The following is a 22,431-nucleotide window of genomic DNA, read 5'->3' as shown; positions in this document are numbered from 1 at the left end:
TTGTTGCTGTGCCACAGACAGGGCTGTCACAGGTTTCAGAGAGAAACCTGGCAAGAGGGGCCAGTACTGACTCTGCCTCCCCTGCCCACCTTCAGAAGACGTGGGCCTGCCCCAGGCAGTGTCCAGTCCCGCTGTGAGAGGGCCACCAGACAATCCAGAAGAGGGGTAAAAAACAAGGGTGATTGTGGTGCTGTTTTGTGGCGTCCTGACCTAGGCCTAAATCCAGCTGATGACCTGCACAGGTCATCCACGTAGAGAAGGCAGAGGAATGCATGCTGGCAGGAGAAAAGCAAAGACTTTTCCTGAGGACTGAGAGCAACTCCTTTGCTGTCAAACTTCTATGCTGGTGCAGCTCTGTTTTGCTCTAGAGTTCTCTCTGTTCCTGATAACTTTCTGTCCCCACGTTGTGTTGCAGGGGCTGTGTTCCCACATCCATGAGCCTTCACCTTCCACACACTTCATTTTGGACAAAAATATGCAAATCATCCCTTTCATCTGAAGAGAAAGCCATCTGCCAAGCAGCAAGGTACTGACAGCTTTTTGTGTTCTGTGCAGTGGAACTTTTGCTTTTTTCTCAACAGCTCCTGTCTCCATCGCAAACGCTGCCATTCACATTTGATTAATTTGTCTTTGTCAGCACATTTTTCCCCCGCAGTGGCAAGACTGACCAGCTCTGGTAGAGCCAGACGTGTTTATCTGCATCATTCAGCAAACAGCCTGTTGTAGGTGACATTTCTGTCCACTTTTACCCATTGAAGCCGTGAATTCTCTGTTTATTGTTATGCCTTTTCTAGCCAAAATGAAACTATCTGAAAAGTAAACATATTTGCTGCTTACATGAGGCAAAACCCAGCTTGGGAAAAGAACAGTTCAAGCACAGGCGGCTGCAAGAGCAAGGAAAATTCCCCTCTGAGAGAAGAATTCCCAAGTCAAGGAGGAATGATGCAAGTTTGTCCCTTTAAACATGTGCGTAAGCACTGTCCCGGACAAGGATTGCTTCCCTAGAACTAGCTCTTCAATAGTTAAGTTAAATAAGTCCCAGTTAGGACTAACTTACATTTTTATAATAATGGAGGCTCAGCTGCCTCCAGGACCTGCAGTGGGGAAGCAGGGAAGGAAAGAAATTGTAAGCTGATGGGCTCTCCTTCCCACTTTCCAACATTCTTCAGCACAGTCTTGAAATCAGTGCACTGCAGACATGCTGCAAGTGCTGGTCTTTTGCAGACTGGTGGATGTTGGACCCCTGCTCCCATCCTGTGGAGGCTGTCTGGAGGAGAAAGAGCCAGTACTCAAGGCTGGGGCAATAGATGTCTATGTTGCAATGAGATCTCTCAGCTCTGCCCACCAGTGAAAGGGAAACGAAAAAGGCAAAAACGGTGGAAGACAGAGCAACCCCCTGCAAAGAAGGGGAAATGACACTTTCCCACCTTCCCCAGGGTAGGGAAAGGCTGCAGGAGGAACCATGTGCTGGACTGGACCTTGCTCAACCAGGTCATCAGCCTCTTCTGAAATCCCTCTGGTTTGCCCTCTTCCCTTCCCTCAGGATGCAGCAGTTGTGAGGAAGCTGCCATGCCTGAAGGCAACTTGTCTGATTTGCCAGAGAGAAATATTGTTTGTCAATCCCATTGGGATACCTGCAGCTTAAGGCAATAGAAAAGTCTGTCCTATCTGATGCAGGAAGGAATGCATATGGAAAAAATACATCTTGGCTGACATTTCTCCTTTCCCCCCCAAGATGAGGTGCCCAGAATAAGGAAATGTTTGGGTTGTATGCAAAAGTGTATAAAAAGTAGTCTGCCTCTCTGAAAACAAAACAAACAAAAGAACAACAGTATGAGAAGATTGGTAATGAAGATACATGTGGAGTGTCCTGCCATGCCAAGATGTTACCTTATTCTGTAGGACAACCTGGGCAGGTTATATCCTATGTTGAACACAGCATTTCTGATCCCATGTTCCTGCTCAGTCCCGGATCTCTCCATATCAGTTCTCTTTCTCTTGCTGAGGTACAAATGAAGAGGACAAGGCTGGAGGTGCTGATGGCAAGAACTTGTAGATGATGAATAGTGTGAATCCTCAATTGTGAAAAGAAATCAAATTGGTGAATGCTGAAAAGAAACAATGACTGACAAGTCAGGGGAAGGAAAACAAGGTAAGGTGGATGGTGCCTCTCTGTGATGTTAGGTGGGTCAGAGAGGTGGCATTGTCGCTTAGCTGGGTAGTGCTGCTCACCCCGGTGGTTTTGCTAACTACTGTTAGGATGTTGTCTTTCCAAAGGAAAAGGAGCCTTTCTGTCCTGGAATGCTTTAGGAGCAACAGCCCTGGAGAACAGGTACTGGAGAATCCAGTACCTATGGCAGGTCCAGCATGGTCCTCCAGTTGTGCAAAGCTTTGCTTCCCCAGACCAGTTTGGCTGATGCAGCTGGGAAGAGGCCAGTGTTAGAGAGAAAGAGGAAAGAAACAAACACAAATCAGTCACGAAGGCCCCAGTCTGTCACCTGCTCCATGATCATGGACACCATGAATGTACCTGTGCTTCAGGCAATGTCCCTCTCTGATGTCCCATTGATGATAAGAAAGCAAAACACCTGGGAATAGGAACCTTGAACCCCTCTGCTTCCTCCTGGTTACTCTCCAGGCCAGTCAAGGCAGTGGTGGAGCTGGGGCTGACAGCCTTTAGCCCTTGTGCGAGTGAGACAGCGTTGTGTGGGACATGAGCAGGCTAGGCTGGGGGAGGGATGAGATGAGATGAGAAGGTTCTTGCCTCCCACGGGACAGTGGAGTGACCTTTCAGCCCTCCCTGTCCCCGTGCCTTTGCTATCCTGGGTGAGGTAGGCTTGATGCTGGGGCGCACTGGATACTCTCTCTCGTCCTTTGCCTCCTTCTTCCCAGGGTCAGGACTGGGGAGCGGAGGCTCCGCACAAATCGGTCTAGCTTGGGCACGGCTGTGGCGGCACCGGGACGGTGTCCTGGCGTGCGCCGGGGAACGAGAGCGACGTGGAGGGGAGCAGAGAGTGCGTGGAAGGGCGCAAACGGGAGCGCGGGGAAGACGCGCACCCGGTCGGGGATTGCGAGGTCCCGGGGCGCCGTGGTGCGGAGGGGTCAAGAGTGCCGGAGCGTGCCGGGAATGCCGGCTGCGAGGGCAGAGGGTTCCCGAGGGGTGGCGGGTGCGGAGTCCCGGAGTGCAGCATGCGGGGATGCCGCGCCGTGGGGTGCGGGCTGCCGAGGCGCGGGATGTCGGGGTGCCCCGGCTGGTCCCACCCCTGCGCGGCGCTCCCCGCCCCGCGGCCCCGCTCCCCCGCCCTCCCTGACGTGTGGCGCTGGCAGCCTGGCCGGTTCCGCATTCCCGACCCCTCCCCGCAGCCCAGGGGCCGCTATATAACCGGGGCTGATGCAACCCACCCCGCCGCCTGCCACAGCCTGCGGGAGGCGCGCACCGGGGCGGCGGGCGGCGGCGGGCCGAGGCGCCCCGGCGGCGGCCGGCACCGACATCGGCACCCGGCGGGGCCCGGGGGTCGGGGCGGCGGCGGAGGCGGCGGGGCCGAGCCTGCAGCCCGCGCCCGGCCCCTACGGCCGGGCCCCGCGGGCACCCCGGCTGCCCGGTCGCCCTGCACGGTGGGTGTGGGCGCGGGCGGGCCGGGATTGCGGCGGGGGGGGCGGGCGGCGGCGCGGGGCTCCGCGGGGGTGGCGGACAGCGACGGCGGGGCCCGGGGTGCGGGGCGCCCGGAGGAGTATCCCGGCGTCCCGCGGCAGCGGGCAGGGTGCCGGTGTCCGGGCGGTCGGGCGCACCGCGGAGATGCGGGGAGACCCTCCCCGGGGGCGGGCACGGGCGGCTCGGAGCGGGGCTGCTACCCCCGCACCGGCGACGCGCGGGGGCTGGGGCCGTCTCTGTCTCTGGAGGTGCCTGGCTCTGGGCTGCTGCCGCACCGGGAGCGGCGGGGGCGGCCTCCCCCCGCTCTCGGGCTCTCGCTGCCTCCGCTTCACCTGCCGGCTGGGCGCGCAGGTGAGGGGCGCGGGCTCCCTGCGGCCGCCGGCCCGGGCCGGGCGGGCTGCTCGTCGCCAGCCGTGTCTCCAGCCCGGGAGGCCCGGAAAAGGAAAGGGGACCCTGGAGGTGCCCCCGCCGCGCGGTCCCAAGTCCGCTTTAGCAGTCAGGCGTGGAGTTGAATGGAAGTTGCATTCTTTTGCACGCTCTGCTCCAGGAGGCGCTTTTCTTTTTTCCATGGAAGGGAAATAGGTTTGAGAGCAAATTGAGGGAAAGGGAGAAATACCAGGGGAGCAAGAGCCACATTATGTTTCCATTTTCCTTTAATGAAGGCCCTGTGGAGGTATATTTGAAAACACAGGGTCTCCTATGCCTTCAAGGAGGGTGAGAACACTGTGCTGGCTGGTTCCAGAGCCATATGCAGCGTATGGTGGCCAATGAAACGGGGCCTGGCTCGTTCTCTTGCTTGTCTTGGCAGCCTGCTCCATGGCTTGCATTACCAGCCCTGGAACACAACCACTGCCAAACTGTGAGTGTGTGTGTGTGTGTGTGTGTGTGTTTGGACTCCAAGAGCACAGCAGAAGCAAATGCTTCTGCAGCTCAGACCAGGATTTTTTAGCTGGGTTTGAGGAAATTTGCATGAAAAACCTGCTGTCTGGAGGCTCTTGTCAGAGTCTGCCCTGGGAGTTGGTTGGTAAAAGCACGCGTGAGGGCATCTGTGAATGCGTCTTTGGACTTCAGATTCTTATTATGAGTCCTAGTGATTTAAAAGTGCAAAAACCTGCCCATCTAGGGGATGAGTATGTGGGTGCAGGAGCTGCTGTCCACACCACTACTGGGTCATGTAGCAATTGGTTGCCCCTGGTGTCTGGGGAATTAACAAAATCTGCTGAGTTAGTGTGCAGGTTATTGTCTCTACTTCCTCGTTGAGACACCTATGGATGCTTTCCCTGCATCTCCACAGCTGAGTATTTTGCTCCTCACAGGATGCAGAGGTCCCTGTGCTACATTCCTTGCCAAGGAAGAGTAAATACTCCCTCAGACTTCTTGCCTCCTCCTGCCCTGTCCATCTGAGCAGTGTGTCCAAGTGTTCAAGCAGTGCTGAGCATTTGCTCTGTGGTGTCCTTCCCTCTGCTAGTGTTTGCTACTTCAGCTGCATTGCCTGGGCCGGGTATTTGGCAGCATGCAATGTCTTGAATGTGAGGCTGTAAGAGGCTCTTTTCACTGCAGTGGCTGTTCCTAGTGGGCCTGGCCCCAAGAGCAAGGGAGGCAGAGGCACAGTGAGGCATGGGACCGCTTGCCAGCATGTGTGTTTCCTGCAGTGCCAGTGCACCAGGGAGGGGGCACTGAAAACCTGATGCCATCTGTCTTTGGTTGCATTTCTCAGTTGCTTGGACTGTCCAGAGTATCAGTCCAAACACTGCAGGCTATTTTAATGTGCAGCCAGGGAGCTGAAGGCACATACAGGCCTCTCAGCTGAGCAGTGCTGTTGCAAACTAGCCAGAGCTGGTCTTTATATGGATTAGAGGTCTTTGTGGATGACCCTGGTATTCAGGGCATAATTTTGAGGAGTTTGTAGGGGGGATGGGGCCTGTCATCTCTGAGGCCATCCTTGGCCCCTGAGGGCAGAGCTTTGTGCTGGAGCAGGATTGTCTTCTTGAAGATTCTAGCCCTGACCACATGTGCTGTGGAAGGCCCTGGGTAATTTCAACAAGTCAGAGGTTAGGCTGCAGCTCAGACACTGAGGTTTTCTCAGACCAGGATATTCCTTCCTTCTCAAATCTCTTTGAGCTGTTTCAGGTCTGAATAGGATAGCTTTTACCTTCCTGCTGTGTAGTGCTGTCCAGTGGGTGGTGCAACCTCAAATAATTAATTGCAGTCTTAATAATACTGTGATAATGAATGGCATTTTTTTGCAGTTATTGCAATTAACTATTGCAGTAGGGAGCCTTGCTATACTAGGTGCTGTACAAAACCCTCCTGTGACAGGTTGCTTGGAAGTTAATCGCTGCATTGCAGTGGTGGGAGCCGCTAAACCGGAGCTTTTTGCTGTCCTGTGAAGGTATGGAGGAAAATGCTCAGGGAGCAAGGGCTGTGAGCTGACAGCTTTGCTAATGGCTAATGAAGATTATTTCTAAAGTTGAGGAGTGGAGAACCAGTATCCCTCCTCATAAAAGGGACAAGAAGTCAAAGCATTAGACAGGCAGGTGTGGAGGTCTAATGGTGAGACTCAGTTGGACAAGGGCTGCAAAATGGCATTTCTGCCAAGGAGATGCTGTCTGCTCTGGGCTGTCCCATGTGCACAGAGTAGGAAACTTTGAGCTTCCCTGATGCAGAAGAGGAGGGAGGGCAGCAGGGCTCTTTGCATTCCTGTTTTTAGAAAGCTTTTCATAGCCCTCTGTCTGTCAATGACTCGGATATTCCTTGTGCCAGCTAGATGTGCAGGACTGAGCCAGAATGTTCCCACTCATGCAGTAAGTTTAGCATTCCACCTCCTGAGAAACAGTTCTTCATACCTCCTTCCTCTGTTCAGCATTGTGGCCCCCCCACTCACTCTGTGAATTGGGGATGGGAGGTTACACGGATGGGTGTTCACAAACCCTGCAACTCTTCTCCCACCACATGGGGTTGCCTGTGGGAGGAAAGAACAGTGAGAATGGCAGCTCCAAGTGTCTGTGGGAAGGGCACAGATGCATCTTTGGGTCTGCAAACCTAGAAGCTGGTTGTAGGAGCTGTCTCCCTCCTGGTATGGAAATGGAGTGTGGAGGTACTACAGGGTCCTGCATTCTGAGGTGGTGTGTTCCACCTCACTGCACCTGATAGGCTGTGCTGTGACCATGCCTTTAACTGGTCTTTAAGCAAGAGGGAATTTCTGTGATGCTGTAAAGCAGTGAGTAATGTTAGGTGCTCGGTGAAGAGAGAGCATGCACCCATTTGGTGCATTTTATCCCCTTTGGTGTCACTGCAGCTTTTCAGTATGCTATAGGTGGTGGGTTCTTTGGCATCAACAGGTTCAGCAACTGACTGAATGAATGCACCGTGGCTGTTGTTAAAGTCCATATTTACCAGAGCTGCTTCATGGGGATCTGAAAAGTCTGGTTACCCCCAAAGGCCTTGAATGCTGCTGTGTTCTGATGTTTGGTAAATAACTTTGACACTGATCACTGTGGTGCTTGGCACTGACCCTGCAAGTTACTGCTTTTAACAGTGTAGAGCAGAAGCAGCTAGCCAGAAGATATTACTATAAGGTACTACTCAAAATTAAATACATCCAGAGCAGATAGAATTGTGTGGCAATGGGAGAGTGTTGTGTTTTAGACAGCAGAAGAAAACTCTAATTGCACAGTAAGGTACTTGTGGCGCTGGGAATATGGGGCAGTGTCTTCCTGCCTTCATCTGCCCCCACTGAGGCCTGAACCTTGAAGCAGAAGTGGAAGAAGGTCTGTAGGCTTCAGACCATCAGCACTCTGCAGTCTTTTCAGATGGAAAAAAGGAGTGGCTCAGAGCTTCAGAGAAGGAGTGATAGCCAACTGCCCTGTCTTTGTTTAGGAAGTTACATTCTTGGGGCATGAGAAGTTGGGTATGTCAGGAAAGGGCTTTCATATAAATCATCCTTCTGCTCACAGAAGGAACTAGATAGAGTCAATGTATGACATACAGACTGAGGTAGCTTGATAGCCAGCAGTTAAAAAATAGTTTTAAAATGGCAATAAAGCCAGAGTAGAATCTAAGGAACTAGAAGTTGGTAGTGCTGCTTCTGATCTCCAAAGCAGAATTATCATTCCCTGTTGGCCAGGAGCTGGTGAAAGGCCAGTTACTGTGACTTGGGTGCTCCAAGACAATACATACAAATGGCAATATTGTGCTAGGTGCTAACACACTAATGAAGAGGTCAAAGATTGCTTGTATGGTGGCTTACAGACTTCAGCAGTTCTCTGGTGCATTGCAGCTGACAAGTAATGGCAGGCACCCAGGCTGAGCCTGGTGAGAGAATACCAGGCAAGCATGGCCTTTATCCTGCAGGCAGCATGGAGAGGGGCTGGTAGGACAGACTGTGCCTTAGTGCAGTGCTTAACATGGGCAAAAGAGAAACATGCTGGTAGGTACGGAGTGTCAGAATCTGCTGGCTGGCAATATTAAATGCTAGATTGGCTCTCTGAGCATCAGAAGGGTACTTGGATCAACCATTATAGATGTCAGCACATGTGAAATAGCTTATGTTGTAAGAAACTGTGATTGTATTATTGACAGCAAAATTGAAAATAAGGCTGCAAAATAGCCCTTACTCTCACCGAGGAAGCTGACACCAGAGATAAGGCAGTAATGGCAAGTTAAATTGAAATGTGACTGTCAGAGCCTGCTTTGGGACGTCACGGTTGTCTCTGCAGGATGAGGCTCTTGATGCAACAGTAGCAAGTGCACTTTCTTTATAAAGAAAACAAACAGCATCTCTGGATAAGTGGGGATACATAGGATGGTGGATATGAACTGAGGCACAGTCTATGTGCAGGGAATTGAATGTATGATTTCAACACGGGTAGGCATTTCTGTGCCAGTTTTAGTCTGGGTAAGAATAGCAGTGAAGAGGTGGCAGGAGAGGTGTGAATACAGGCTAGCAACTGGAGTACAAGCCCCGAGGGATACTGGGTTCCACGAATTATGCCTACACACGTTAGATTTATGCTGTAACTGCTGTGCAAACATCAACTTCTTAAAAAAAAAACAAAACAAAACCAAACAACAAGTCCCCTGAAAAATCAGCAACCAAATCAGTATAGGAAGAGGAAAAAAACCCTAACTCATTAAAAAAAATAAGCCAAATAACATGAAGATTAGAACTGCAGGAGAAAGAATAGGAGGGTATGTGGAGACAGTGTCACTGAGGAAGCTGAGTAACTGTATAGGACAGAAACAACTTGGTAAAGCTTCTTCCCTCTAGGTTTTGGTTTCCAGAAGATAACAGACTCTGGCAATAGGAGCAAAGCTAAGAGTAACGGGTGCTGCCTCTAAGAAATATGAAATCAACCAGTGTCACAGACTGCTGACCATAAGGACATAGTTGGGGAACAAAGCACGCGACGCTTGAAACTGGTGGGAAAGATGCAACAAAACCAAGGTGAGCAAAGAAAGCTGTACTGCTGTCAGCTTTTGGGGGGTGAGATTGCTGATAAAGTAACCAACTTGACTGAAGCCACAGGAATAACAGTGCCAAAGCAAGGATGCAAAAGTTGCTGCAATTATCAGGAGGGTTTACAGACATTTCGGCAAGAGGTCAAGTCTTGTGTTACAGCATTTTAACCAGAATAAGGGAGTGTAGAGGCAAAGCTGAGGAAGTAAAAACTGAATTTTGATCTGTGAAATCATGTGTTTACCAGATTTTTGCTGCAAAGATAGTTGCTGAACAGAGCAATGAATAGCATAAACTACTCATCATTGAACTCAAGTTGTAAGAAAGCCTTCTCTGTCTCCTAATTCACTCTGGAGCATCTTGATGTCATGGCACAAAATGATGAATAGTATTGGTGCAGAAGGCAGAGTTATGGTGAATGTAAACTCAGGAAGCTGGTGTCATGCTGATCCAATGGTCATATGCAAGACTGCACATTCTCTTTCCCCTTGCCATGTTGCTGTTGGCTTCATTATGTGAAAAAGCATAGCTGATACAATGTGTGCAAAGGAGTTGTGTGGTTCAAATGTAGGACACCAGAAAACTGAAGACACCACATTTCCAAGCTCCTGTAAGGAGATGTTGAAAGACCACCTGGAACTGACAGAAAAAGGCTGCAATATTAATAAGTTCTGAAAAGAAAAAAAATCTAATAAGAATCCCAACAAAAGCATCACGTTAGAAAGTGAAGGAATATAGAGATGAGTTGGTTCATGTGCCTTAGAAATAGCAAATGCTGCAAAGAAATATCCAGAAAGGAATTAATAATTGGCAAGACACCAGCTGTATTCACCTCATCCAGCAAGATGTGGCTGTTGAAGAGCTGCAACTTAAAGGTCAAACTCAGATCCTGAACTTTAAAGTTCTGTCCTACCATGTCAATGTGGTAAAAATATACTGGAGCTATAGGTAGGCATGTCCATGGCTTTGGGAAGAAGACTGAAGTAGCAAATAGAATTCCATACTCTAGTGGGTTTTGTTTTGTTTTTTTACATGATCAAAGTATAACTTACCTCTGGCACTCACCAGAAAAGAAGGGCGAACTATCTGGGACTTGGGATAAAAAGAAAGTTGTGCTTACATTAGGAAGAAGCAAAAGAGTGGAACAAAGTTGGAATTGTTCAAGTTTGAGTCCCTCCAGTCAGTGGGAGTGACGACAACGCCTGGGGCTGAGGGCCCTCAAGAACTGGGGAGATGATCTGTTACTGCACCCCTGCTCTGCAGAGAGGGATGGCACCTCTCCTCATTCCTTTTTATTTCCACAGTTATAGCCCTGCTGGGAATGGTGTTACATTCCTCTCCAAGGCCTAACTCAGCTTGACTCTTGGCAGTTCTCAATGTGCTCCTGAGCTTTCTGACCCCTGAGCAAGCTCTCTCCTGTAGAAGACACTTTCCCCTCTTTCCACCTAGTTCTCACCTCATCTTAATGTGCAGGTTTGTGGTTTTCCAGAAGGCTCCTAGCACTTTGGTTTGATCACCTTAAAATTTAGTTTATACTGATGCAGGTGTAATGTGGGCTTTGGCACTGCAGTCCCTGGATCCAGGATAAATTTTTACAGCATATTGGATACTGGGCCATCCCCTTCACTCTGACCTGTGCTGTGTGTTACACTGGTACAGAGGCTATTTCAAGGCATATTAAGCTACCAGATCAAAGATGCAGAAGGAGGAGGTGTGCTGGAGAAAACAGTGTTTTCTCAAATCTTTAGCCACTTGTCCCCAGGGATCTGCCCCAGGCTCAGGAGTGCATGGGGGGGTCGGTGCTGAGTGGTGAGGTTGTCCCACAGTCTGAAGAATGGATTTCTCCTTGCTCCTTATTTCATGAATTGCTGAGACCATATATTCAGTCTGTCTGAAGACCTGGACTGTCTATCCTGGGTGCTGTCAACTGCAAGTCATGATGAAAGAAAATGAAGCACAGCATTGCCAGCCAGTTCAGGGAGGGGATTGTCCTGCTCTGGTCCACGTGTGTGGCCTCACCTTGAATGTTGTGAGCAGTTTTTGGGCAATAGAGAAAAGAGATTTAGCCATTAGAGGGCATCCAAAGGAGGGCCATGAGGATGGTGAAGGGCCTGGAGGGGAAACTGAGGAGTGGCTGAGGTCACCTGGTCTGTTCAGCCTGGAGAAGTAGAGGCTGAGGTGAGACCTTATTGCAGTCTACAACTTCTTTGTGAGGGCAAGAGGAGGGGTCACTCTTATGACTGGTGACAGGACTTGAGGAAATGGCATGGAGCTGAGGCAGGGGAGGTTTAGATTGGATATCAGAAGAAGGTTTTTCATCCAGAGGGTGGTTGGGCACTGGAACAGGCTCCCCGAGGAAGTGGTCACAGAACCAAGCCTGACAAGAGCTCAGTAAGTGTCTGGACAACAGTCTAAGGCACTTGATGTGACTCTTGGTCTATCCTATGCAGGGTCAGGAGCTGGATCAATGATTCTGATGGGTCCTTCCAACTCAACATAGTCTATGATTCTGTGAATAAATTAAAGCCAAGTCGTCCAAGTCTAGAATGGATTTTGGCATCCGGCTGGACTCAAGTCAATTCTCATCCTGAACCCTGTGAAAGGATGGGTTGGGGCCCCAAATCAGTCTGTGAGAAACCTCAAGTGGATGCTCATATACTCTTGCTACTGATAATTTTTCTTTTTAAATTTTTATGTAAGCTGTTCAAACTGGGAATGGACATCTGTGGGATTGCCAATGAGGGCTGCGCAGCGGATGGGCTGGGCTGTGCTACTGTTGGCAGGTGTCTTCCCCAGTGCCACAGCATGTCACCTTGGTGACAGCATCAGGGAAATGGCCAGCTCTGCAATGTATACAGCTATCCCAAAATGGTAGACTGAATTTAACTCCATACAGCTCTGTCTTGTGGCAAGGGGTCCTAGGAAGAACCTCTAGATTCACCTGCCCTTTGTGATGTCACCTCACTGTCCCGGGGCCTTCCTGCTGGAGACGGATGACCTCTGAGGAAGGTGGTAGTGATTTAGCCACACTCCCTAAATAACTTGTATTTTCCTGTCTGGAGTGCAGCCTAAGGGTGTGATGGTGCTTATTTCTGGAGGAATGAAGCATCTTAGCCATGTATAGTACTGAAAGGAAGGGGGAGGGAGGTAGCGTGCAGCTTCAGAGCCCAGCTGCATTGGGCATCTCTGGACACTTCACAAGATGTTGGTGCAGATTCAGTACAAGATTGCACTGCAGATGTGGAATTACAGTTTTCTAGTTTAGAGATCTCTGTGGAAGAATTAATGCTTTGCATCAGTTTAGGTCCTTGCAATCTCAAGGAGTAGTTTTTTCTAAGGTCAAGTATCATTACCAAGTATTTTCTCTTTTTTTTTTTTTTTGTCACCAAATGGGCAGGAGTCCATTTCATCAGGTAGTATCACTTCTCTTGAGAAGTCACTTGTCTGTCTTTCCTCTTCTCTTGAGTCATTAATGACCTTATGCAGATCACCTCCTCTCCCCCCAGCAGTGCTTCCAGCACTGATGAGCACTGGCTTGCTCTCTCCTTTCTTGTGTCCTAAAGGATGACTGGAGCAGAGGGCTTGCCACCTCTTTATGGCTTCTGTCTTGCTGCATCTGCTTGCCTTGCTCTTTCTCAAGTCTTCTTGGTCATAGCTGAGCAAACCCTGCCAGGGGACATCTCATGCTGACACCTGGACCTCTTTGTTGGCAGATTAGACTATATGATAGTTCACAGCTCATTGCAGCTTGTAGGCACTCTCTGCTGCGAATCATTCTGTCACACCAATACAGCTTGCACAGCACCCGTGCTGGATGCTGTGGAACTTGCATTAGCCTCTCTGCCCTTGACTAGCCTCTGTGCTTGTTTTTCCTTCCCTTTTGCTGCTTATCTCTGCTTCCTTCACATTACAAATGTATTAAATAACCTCTTGGGTAAAGAGATGTGCCAGCGCCAAGAAATCCTTAACTTCTCTGTTTGTCATGATTAACCCTGTTCAGCCAACTCCCACTGACTCCACCTGAGCAGAGTGGCTGGACCAGGCAATCTCCAGAGATCCCTCCCAGTCTCAACTGTTCTGTGGTTCTGGGATCCAGCAGTTCTGTCTCACATGCAGCTTCACTCAGGTTTTCAGCCTGGTACTGACATAGATTTGTCATCCCAGGATGGCTGAGCAGCTGTGGCAGCTGGCTTGGCTATGTGTGTGTTTTGTGTGTGTGTGTGTCTGCATGACTGTACTGCCTGGGCCAAAAGTCAGTATGGTCTGTTACCTGGTCTCTCAGCAGATGAGAGTGGATGCTTTGGAAAGAGCAGGCCAAGTGCACGTTATCCTTCATTTAATGCTCCTCCTTTCTCTGACAATGGGTGCTGCAAGAGCCTCCGCGAATTTCTTCCAACTGTTTGTTGAATCCTGCCTTGTAACTGACTCTTGTGGTTGCAGAAAACTGCACAGTGAGATTTTTGGGTCCACTCTTTAGTCTGTTTCTCTCTTGACATTGCTGGTCCTTATCCCTGGTGTGTTGGTGCCTCCTGCACAGGGGCAGAATGGGCTCCTACACTGTGCTGGGACTTCTCTGGATGGGCAGAGCAAGGAGAGCAGTGCATGCACACTGGGACATGTGGTTGAGTTGAAGAAGAGGAGCAAATGGCTGCTGTGTGGACAGAAGCTGATTCTGAATGTTGTAAATAGGTAACTTGTGAGTGTCCCAGGCCAGTTACACAGCAGGATGTACCTGCATTGCAGCCAACAACCATCTGCTCCCATGGCTTTTGGACTAATGTAACAGCTCCAGCTCTATGGATTTCCCATTTTAGGTTTAATTTTATTACCTCTTTGCTGCTTGTTCTTCATACTTATTGATAACTCCCTTTCTCCTCCCTATAAGTGACTTGCTGAAGTTTGCCCTGATTCTATTCTTGCTTTTTTTCTTTCGTGATACGAGAAGACTTTTGAACCTTGCACCATTTCCCTTCCCCTGCAGCCTTTGTTTCCTTGTGTCTGTGCTGAGAGATGTTTGTACACTGGCAGGTTTTTTTCTTTCAGTTTTATCAGTGTGCTGTGTCCCAGCCCTGGCTAGTGGCTGAGCCTGCCCAGAAGAAATCCAGCCTAGGGCATATTACAGTTCTCTTCGTGCCATTTTCTTCTTGTACTGATAATCCACACATTGAATAAGCAAAACGCAGTTAAAAGCAAACCTTGATCTGCTGTACTCCAGAGAATGGTGTCCATGGGATCAAAGCACTGTCATTGCAGCCAGCTCCTGTTCTTCTGGTGCTTTGCCTCTCAGGTCTCTCCCCTTCCAGATCTACACCCCAGTAGCCTATTCTTCCTGGCAGGATTCATGTATTTTGGGTTCTATCATACAGATTCTGCTTATTCTCTGCCTTTGCCCTTCCTGGGAGAAAATGTCTGCCTTCCTTGATCCATAGCCCTGTAGGTGCTGGGACTGTAGCACGAGTTTGTCTTGTGCTGTGTCGTGAGGCCCTGTAGCTGCGTTGTAATGTGCTGTCTCTGTCCCCTCCAGCCTAGGAAGCCGTTTCCCCTGCTATGATGCCAGGGCAGATCCCCGACCCGTCGCTGACGGCTGGCGCGCTGCCTGGGCTGGGCCCCTTGACAGGACTGCCTGGCACAGCCCTGACTGCCGAGGAGCTGAAGTGCGCCGACATCCGCAACATCGGGGCCATGATCTCGCCGCTCCAGTTCCTGGAGGTGAAGCTTGGGAAGAGACCCCAGCCTGTCAAAAGTGAGGTGAGTCTTGGGGACTGCTGTCTGCAGGTGGCCCTGCAGGGCTGTTGTCTGCACTTGCCTGGGTTCCCCTCCCAGCCATGCTTGGCTGTTGTAGCAGGGTGGCCAGCATGGTGCTGTGCGTGTATGTTAGCAGCTGCTCCACTAGCTGCCTCTTCTCCCTGCCTGATTTTCTGTCCTTGGCTGGCAGTGGGAGCTTCAGTGTCCCAGATCTGACTGGTCCAGTGCAGCAGTTGGCAGCCATCTGAACTCACACCCTCCATGTGAGGTGGAGTCTGGTGCAACCATGTCCCTGGGGTTGGGGCATGCACCCAGAGTAGAAGTCACACAACCTGTCCGTCGTGTCAACGAGCCCTTGGTACTTCGGGTGTTGGCGTTGCCTCTCGAGTGGGGATGGGCTGTGTGGACAAGCGGTGTGCAGCAGTGACTCAGTCTGTGCTGCTGCCTGGGACTTGGCCCTGCCCCATTGCTTGGGGTGGGCCCTGGCTTCACCTTGAGTTTCCTGGCATGGGGAAGGTGGGTAGTTTCTGCTTGGTACCACAGGCTGCCATGTCAGTACCAGGCCGAAGGGACTGGGGAGATGCTTGGACCGTGTTTTGGTTATATGGCTGTCCCATGTGTTGGTTATCCAGTCTTTGACTCCGGCTGAACTGGTGGTGAGTGTTTGCACCTCCTACTGCCTGCAGGTGGAGCTGGGAACCCACCATTTCGGAGGTCCTGTGTTGGTGAGGGTGCTGGCTGCTCTTAAAAGGTCCAATAAACAGCCTTCTGAACAAAGCATTTGCTCTGGTGAAGTTACCTCAGATGATGCCATATGAGGATAGGGTGGTGTGTGTTCTCTGGAAGCGTGAGCAAGGAGGTGCTGGATGATGTGAAAAGCTGCCTGTGATGAGCTGTGGGCTGAAAGGAATAAGATAGGAGTTCCAGGGAGCAACCTGCTCTCCAAATGGTGCTGACACTTGATTTAGCCCAATTTTTTTGGCAGAAGCTCAGCAGCCAGGCCCACCTGTCCTGTACAGAGCATCCCTGTTCTTTCCCCCCAGCCAGTTGGGATGGACTCCTGTGGGTAAAACTGGTATGATGTAGTCCATTTGATCACTTTGCACAGGAGCTCTGTGCCCAAGAGAATGTCCAGTCAGCTTGTGCAGCCTGGAGGCTGCCTGGGAAGGACTGGGCAGCTCTGCAATGGGAAGAGGTGAGGCTAGGATACTGTGGGAGGCCATCATAAGGCCCTGGGGGATGCTAATGGCTTTTGTTCCTCTATGGGCAAAGCAGTCACACATTTGCAGCTGAAGCCAAATTTTCTTCCAGGCCCTTGGCCTGAGTATTAGTGCAGCAAATGGTCCCCAGTGCCTGCCTTGTTTCACGGGGTGGGGAAGAAAGAGGGTGACTGTGGCTATGCTGTCTTCCTGGGCCCAGCTCCTTTCCTGGGGCATCTTGGGCACCTCTGAGCTGGCCCTGCAAGTGCTGCTTTTGATTTTTGTGGGCATGGGTATGTGATGTCACTGGCATTTGTGTAACAGGGACAGGGCAGTTCTGCCCCATAGCAGGTACTGGAATTGCTGAGTGTCCTCTGAACTAGCTGTTGAGGCACCATGTGGAGGAAAGATAAGAGAAAACCCACTGACAGCCCTTGCACAGCTACCTCCCATGCAGCTGGTTCCTTCTCTGCGTGGCCTGTGAAGCTGAGGACTTGAAGACAGCAAATGGAGCTGCCTTTGGCAAGGCTTTGCAGCAAAAGCCCGAGGGAGCTGAAGCAGTAGCTGCTTATCCCATGAGTAGCCAAGAAGCTGCCCACGCATAGTTTTGCAAGGCAGCCTGCAGCTGCTTTCCTCTTGCAGTGCGCTGGAGCCCAGGAATGCTGGGTGCTGGCATGCCACTCTCTGGTGCCTGGGAGGACAGGCAGCTCTCTCTGCTCTGCTGGGGGCACCAGCATCTCCTGGCATTGGGGTGTTTGTGCCTGGGCACACACAAAGCCCACCCAGTGGGTGTTGGGTGCTGGCTTCGCTGCAGGGTGATGGACAACCCCACTGGGAAAGCTGCTCTCCTCTTGGGCGGGTGTAGACAGATGTTGCCGGGCTCCTCCACCACTGAATACCACCTGGGGTGGTCCCTCCAGGACTGAGCCCTGCCCCTCAAGCAGGTGATCACCTCAGTCTCTGAGGTTGCTGACTAAAGCAGTTCAGGAGGCATCCCCAGACCTTCTACCCACAGAGATCCCCTGCAGATCTACTGCTGGGACATGCTATTGGGTGAGAAATCATCGCTGCCCCATGTGCCTCTGAATAATATGCTAACCCTGAGCACCAGGGCCATGTCACCTTTTTGAATTGAAATCAAGCAAAAGCAGATGGGGAAAACCTGCTTGCTTGAAGAAGAGAACTTCTCTGTCCTGAGAATTTGTGGATTCCTCATACCTGGAAGCGTTCAAGACCAGGCTGGACAGGGCTTTCAGCAGCTCTGCCTGAGGCAGGGGGCTTGGAACTAGGTAATCTCTAAGATCTCTTCCAAACCTTTCTATATTTCTATAAAGCTACAGGAGCTCTGGTCAAAAATCAGAGCCAAGAGTTCAAGCTGCTTCTATGTGTCTTGGGCCACCTTCCTTGGGCATCTGTACTCCATCTAAAGGACACAGACCTTTGCTGGGCCCTCTGTGGGGTAGAGACTGGTCATTTGTTCCATGCTTCTAGTTGAATGGACCAACATGGCATGGAAATGTCAGGCAGTTCCCAGGGCTGGTGCAGTTGCTGGTTGCTCTTCCAGTTGCTGTTATGGCCCAAGATGTACTTTTGAAGCCAAATTTGGGGGTGTTTTTGGAGCCTTGTGCACATGTTACCTCTCTTCATCCTGCTAGTAATCCTTGAATCCTGTAAGTCCAAGAAGCTGTCTTAGGGGTATATGAGTAGTTGGTAAATGTGCAGAGGGGAATTGCATCTATCCTGATGCCCGCCTCTTAATTTCTTTCAGGAAATTTTGTAAGACCTGGCAGAAGAATGTAGAGTAGTGCTTTCCAGATTACTTCTGCTAACCTGTCACATCTAAGTTATGTGGGTGCTTTTGTGAGCTCTCCATTCCTGACTGAACTTGGGGGTATCAGTGCAGTTCCAATCCTAATTCTCCCAAGTGTGCTACGCTGGTGCCCCATAACACTGCCTTGGCAAAGGGATGGTGGCAGCCTGGCATTATGGAATTCTGTGCACAGCTTATGCTGGCTTTGCTTAATATTTTAGCCCCAGCTAAAATAGCAACTTTGGTATAATGCTTGCAAAGTAAGGTAGAAAAGATGCAAAACCATTAGTGCTATAAAGCTCAGACATTGCCTTCCACAGCATGCTGTGTGATGTATATTGGACGTGCAGCTTACTTAAACTACCCCTTCACCCTACCTTTGCTGAGTCCGCCTTTCATCCAGTCCTTGTGCATCACACTGGGATGTTTTGATTAGTGGGTTTTGGACTTGGTGACTGTTAGCAGTGTGCACAGTCTACTGTGGATGATGGCACCTGCAGCCTTTGTTACCATCAGGCACTATGGTGTGTCTACATGTGGGGTGATCTTGTGGCCAGGTATCGGTCAATAGGAATGAGGCAGTTCAGTCTGGCACCTTAGATTTCAGATACCCAGGCCAAATATGGATGAAGGCACTAGGGACCTTTTCTTCATAGTCTATCCATGCTACAAAATATAACCTGACTTCACAGGGCTTTCCAGCACTCAGACTTTCCTTGAAGGAGCTAGTTTGGGTTCTTGGGTGTAGGCATGCCATAGGCCATTTACACAGGCTTTGCAGTATACATCCATAAATACATTGATTATGGGTTTCTAACCCATAGGGCCTATTGGCCTGGCCTGTGCACTTTGAGTCAAAGAGCTCAGAGAACTGAGTCATGGTGAACAGTGCAGGTGCTGCTGTGTCCTGCCTCCTTACAGGGGATGCAGGACCTGTCCCCACCTTACTGTGGTGGCCCTGTGACTCAGGCAGTGCAGCAGACAGTCCCCGGTATTGGAATAGGGCAGGCCCAGCTGGAGTATATTCTGGGTTTTTCTGCCTCTTGTCCTTGGCTCTGTGTGTGATGCCTTAAATGTCTATGCTCACAAAGCTGAGCCTGTAGATGTCTGTGTGACACACCACCCATGTTTCTGGGAGGGGGCTCTATTCTCCATCTGTTCCCTTTCTCAGGGAGGGAGCGGCCCTGTGAAGGGTTGTCTGTCCCCTGCCAGCCATGGCCTCAGCTGTGGGTGCAGGTCTCCCACCTGTGTTCCCACAAAGTGGAGGCAGAGGCTGTAGCAGTGGCACACCAGGTCCCAGTGAGGATTAAGTCATGTTGCTGGTGGCCCATGACTGGGTGGCTGCCACATTGTCCTGCCATGGGTGGGGCTGCCACGTGCTCGCCCCTACCTCCTGCCCCAGCCCACACCTGCTGGCTCTGATCTGGGTTTCTCTGTCTTCTTGTAGCTGGATGAGGAAGAGGAGAGGAGGAAAAGGCGCCGGGAGAAAAACAAAGTAGCAGCAGCACGATGTCGTAACAAGAAGAAGGAGAGGACAGAGTTCCTGCAGCGGGTGGGTGCCCCAATGTGTCCCAGGGCACAGCAGGGATCTCCCTCGAACAGTACTCCGGCTACAGGCAATGCTGCCTTCTGAACTGCCCCTCTGCTGCCCCTTGCTGCAGTGCCTTTATCTGGGAAAATACAGCTCCTGCTTTTCATGAGGCTGTGAAGGTGGTGGCCATGTACATGCCCAGGAAGAGCTTACCCATGGTACCAGGGCTGGAGGTTGGCTCCAGGCTTGTGGTGAGAGAGGAGTGATAATGTCTCTGTCTCAGTGCTGGAGCAGGATCACCCACAAGAGTGTGGCACAGGACAGGGGCTGGCAGTGTGCTGGTTCCTTGACTGAAGTCCTAAAGATTTTCCTACTCAGAGGCCAGATGACCCCTCCACTTCTAACCCCAAGGCAGAAGAACTGTCACACCACCTTGCTGTTTTTCTGGAAACAGTAGTGAGGCATGGGGAGATGACATAGCACGAGACAAGGAGTCATTTCACAAGGGTAGATCCGTACATATGGGCTGGGTGAAAACTTAAACATGGGTTGGTTCCCAAACACCTTCCCAGACCATGGAAAGCAGCCAGGCAGAGGTTTTGCTGGGGTGCAGCAGCAACCTGCCCCAGGTGGTGGCTGTGTATTTCTGTGTGATGGTACTAAGTAGCAGAAGGCAGCAGGGCTGGAGGGGGGAACTGCCTGGAGGGATGTGATGCCTTGGCAAGTCCTCAGTCTGCTCTCCTGCTGCAGGGGCTGAGGGACAGCACTGAGCAGAGGTGGCATGTTGGCCAAATTGTTTCTTGTATCTTGTCCTGCTAGATAAAGTCACATGCGGTTGTGTTCCTGTCCTGCTAGGAGTCTGAGCGTCTAGAGCTCATGAATGCTGAGCTGAAGGCCCAGATAGAAGAGCTGAAACAGGAGAGGCAGCAGCTCATCCTGATGCTGAACCGGCACCGTCCCACCTGCATCGTGCGGACAGACAGCATCAAGACGCCTGAGAGCGAAGCCAACCCACTGCTGGAGCAGCTGGAGAAGAAGTGAAGGTGGCACAGGGCCAGGAGGAGGAGACAGTGGCACAGGGTCTTCCAGGGTCTCTCATGTATGTACTGTACGAAGAGCTGTGCACCCAGGCCTGGTGCAGCCAGGACCCAGTGGGCTTCCTTGGGAATTATGGACCAAACATGGGAACTGAGGAGATCAGGAACCTGACAACCATGTACTCTGAGGCTGAACCTGGGAGCAGGGCTGGTGGTGCCAGTGAGGGCAACCTCCCTGTGATACCTCATCGCAGCCCTTCAGCCTGCTCTCAGCCCTGGGACACCCACAGAGCCATGGCGTGTCCCGCAAGGATCACACAGCCCGTGGGTAGCAGGGGCTGCAGGCTGAGGAGCGACGGCTGTGCAGTGCTCACCAGCACCCTGCCCAGAGGCTGCCGCTGCTCCTGGCGCACGCTTCGGAGGGAAACCCAAACCCAAGAACCGCAAACACTTGATGCAGCCCCATCTGGTGGGCAGGCCTGTCAGGGCTCGGTGGCGCAGGCGCCCCCCACAAGCACACTCAGTATAATGTTTACAGCCCAGCTGTCCGTGTCGGCCGTGCTTTTAAATGCACATTTTTACACTTTTTTAAAGTATTTTTTACAAAGTTTTTATACAGTGATCTCTATATGGATTTATATAATCACTAGATGTGATCCCATAGAAATGTATGTTATAATGGTCTGTTTGTTACAAACACTTATGCCGCAGTTATCTCCATTGTGTTACTTGTCCGGTAGCATCCAGCTCCTTTCCTGGCATGCTGGGAAGGGGGTCCAAGCTGCCCTCTGCAGTGGTGTCGCTACCCTCTCCCATCCATGTATGTCCTTCATAATACTCAGTTCTGTATCTCTCAGTAAATGTTACCTTTGCGTATGCTGTCCTCCTGTAGCTCTGTTTGGGTCAGCACTGTGGCAGCATCTGCCAGGGCTGAACTGGCCAGGTGTGTTCTTGGCTGAGTGGCACAGTGGAGCAGATACCAGAGCTTGTTTTGGTGGTGCTGTTAGCAGGTGTGGGCCAGAATTCACCCTAGAAAGCTGGGAACCTTGGAGGTAACTCTGACTTATTGTCAAGCAAGAAGTACCTCAGTGCTGCACCAAAGAGGATAGGCAGGCATGGCTTGCCACTTGGAAAGGCAGAGGGAGACCTGAACTGGCCATCCATAATGTCATCCTTAACTGTTTCCTTTGTGTCCCAAATACAGCAGTTTGAATGCATTTCAGGCGTGAGAAAGAATGAGCTATCATGATGTCCTTGTGCTGGTGATCCCTTTATGTGCCTTTGTGCTTCCTTCTGCCCAGACTGTGGAGTTCATGGTTCAGATCTGCCCCATTTCTCAGCTACTGTCAGGAGCCAATCTTCATTGTTTGAAAAATGTGATACCTCTGCCTTTCATCAAGCTCTGCTGAAAGGAAGCAGAGCATGTGCTGGGCCTCTTTATTTCCCTCTACAAAGTGTATATGGTGATAAATTTCCTTTGGTGGTCAGTGGGAGCTCCCTGTGCGTACTGGCTGATCCAGGCATCTTGTACTTTTTGCTCACCTGGAGAACCTGTGTGCTCATCTCCACTCAGGCCTCTCACTTAGCTGCTACACAGCTTCCTGCAGTACTGGCAATGCTGTGAGTACAGGCAATGGCCTTCCTCTGGTGAATAGCCACACTGCAGTGAAAAATTTCTTCTACAAAAATAGCTGGCTTGGAAGAGAAATAAAAGGTGCCCTTTGAAACCCAGCATACTAGAATCAGCTAGCAAAGGTAACAGTGGAAGAGTGATGTATCTACATCAGTTCAATGCTCAGCTATTCCAGCCAAGGCTGGGACAGGAGCTGAATCCTAGCAATGCCCAGGGCTTGGAATGAGATTATCTCTAAGGTCCTTCCTAACCTAATCCACTCCCTGATTCTGTCATCCAAATACTTCTGCTGTAGTCTAGTCAGTACCAAGGCACTTGACACTCAAAGTTTAGAGCATTTCTTTTTCAGGCAGCTTGGTTGGGCTG

General features: G+C 50.8%; 1 protein-coding gene across 1 annotated transcript; it reads left to right on the top strand.

The window, feature by feature from the left end:
• Nucleotides 1-8,843: 8,843 nt before the first annotated feature.
• On the top strand, nt 8,844-20,589 carry JDP2 (Jun dimerization protein 2). The gene is made up of 4 exons (XM_058421149.1): nt 8,844-9,098; nt 14,635-14,858; nt 19,312-19,416; nt 20,251-20,589. The coding sequence occupies exons 2-4, from the start codon at nt 14,658-14,660 to the stop codon at nt 20,434-20,436; spliced, it is 492 nt and encodes a 163-aa protein (XP_058277132.1). The 5' UTR covers nt 8,844-9,098; nt 14,635-14,657; the 3' UTR covers nt 20,437-20,589.
• The last annotated feature ends 1,842 nt before the right edge of the window (nt 20,590-22,431 follow it).

The sequence above is a fragment of the Hirundo rustica genome, chromosome 6, assembly GCF_015227805.2.
Source record: "Hirundo rustica isolate bHirRus1 chromosome 6, bHirRus1.pri.v3, whole genome shotgun sequence".
Taxonomy (NCBI): Eukaryota; Metazoa; Chordata; class Aves; order Passeriformes; family Hirundinidae; genus Hirundo; species Hirundo rustica.
Note: the sequence above shows the minus strand (reverse complement) of the source record. Positions and strands in the feature narration are given on the sequence as shown.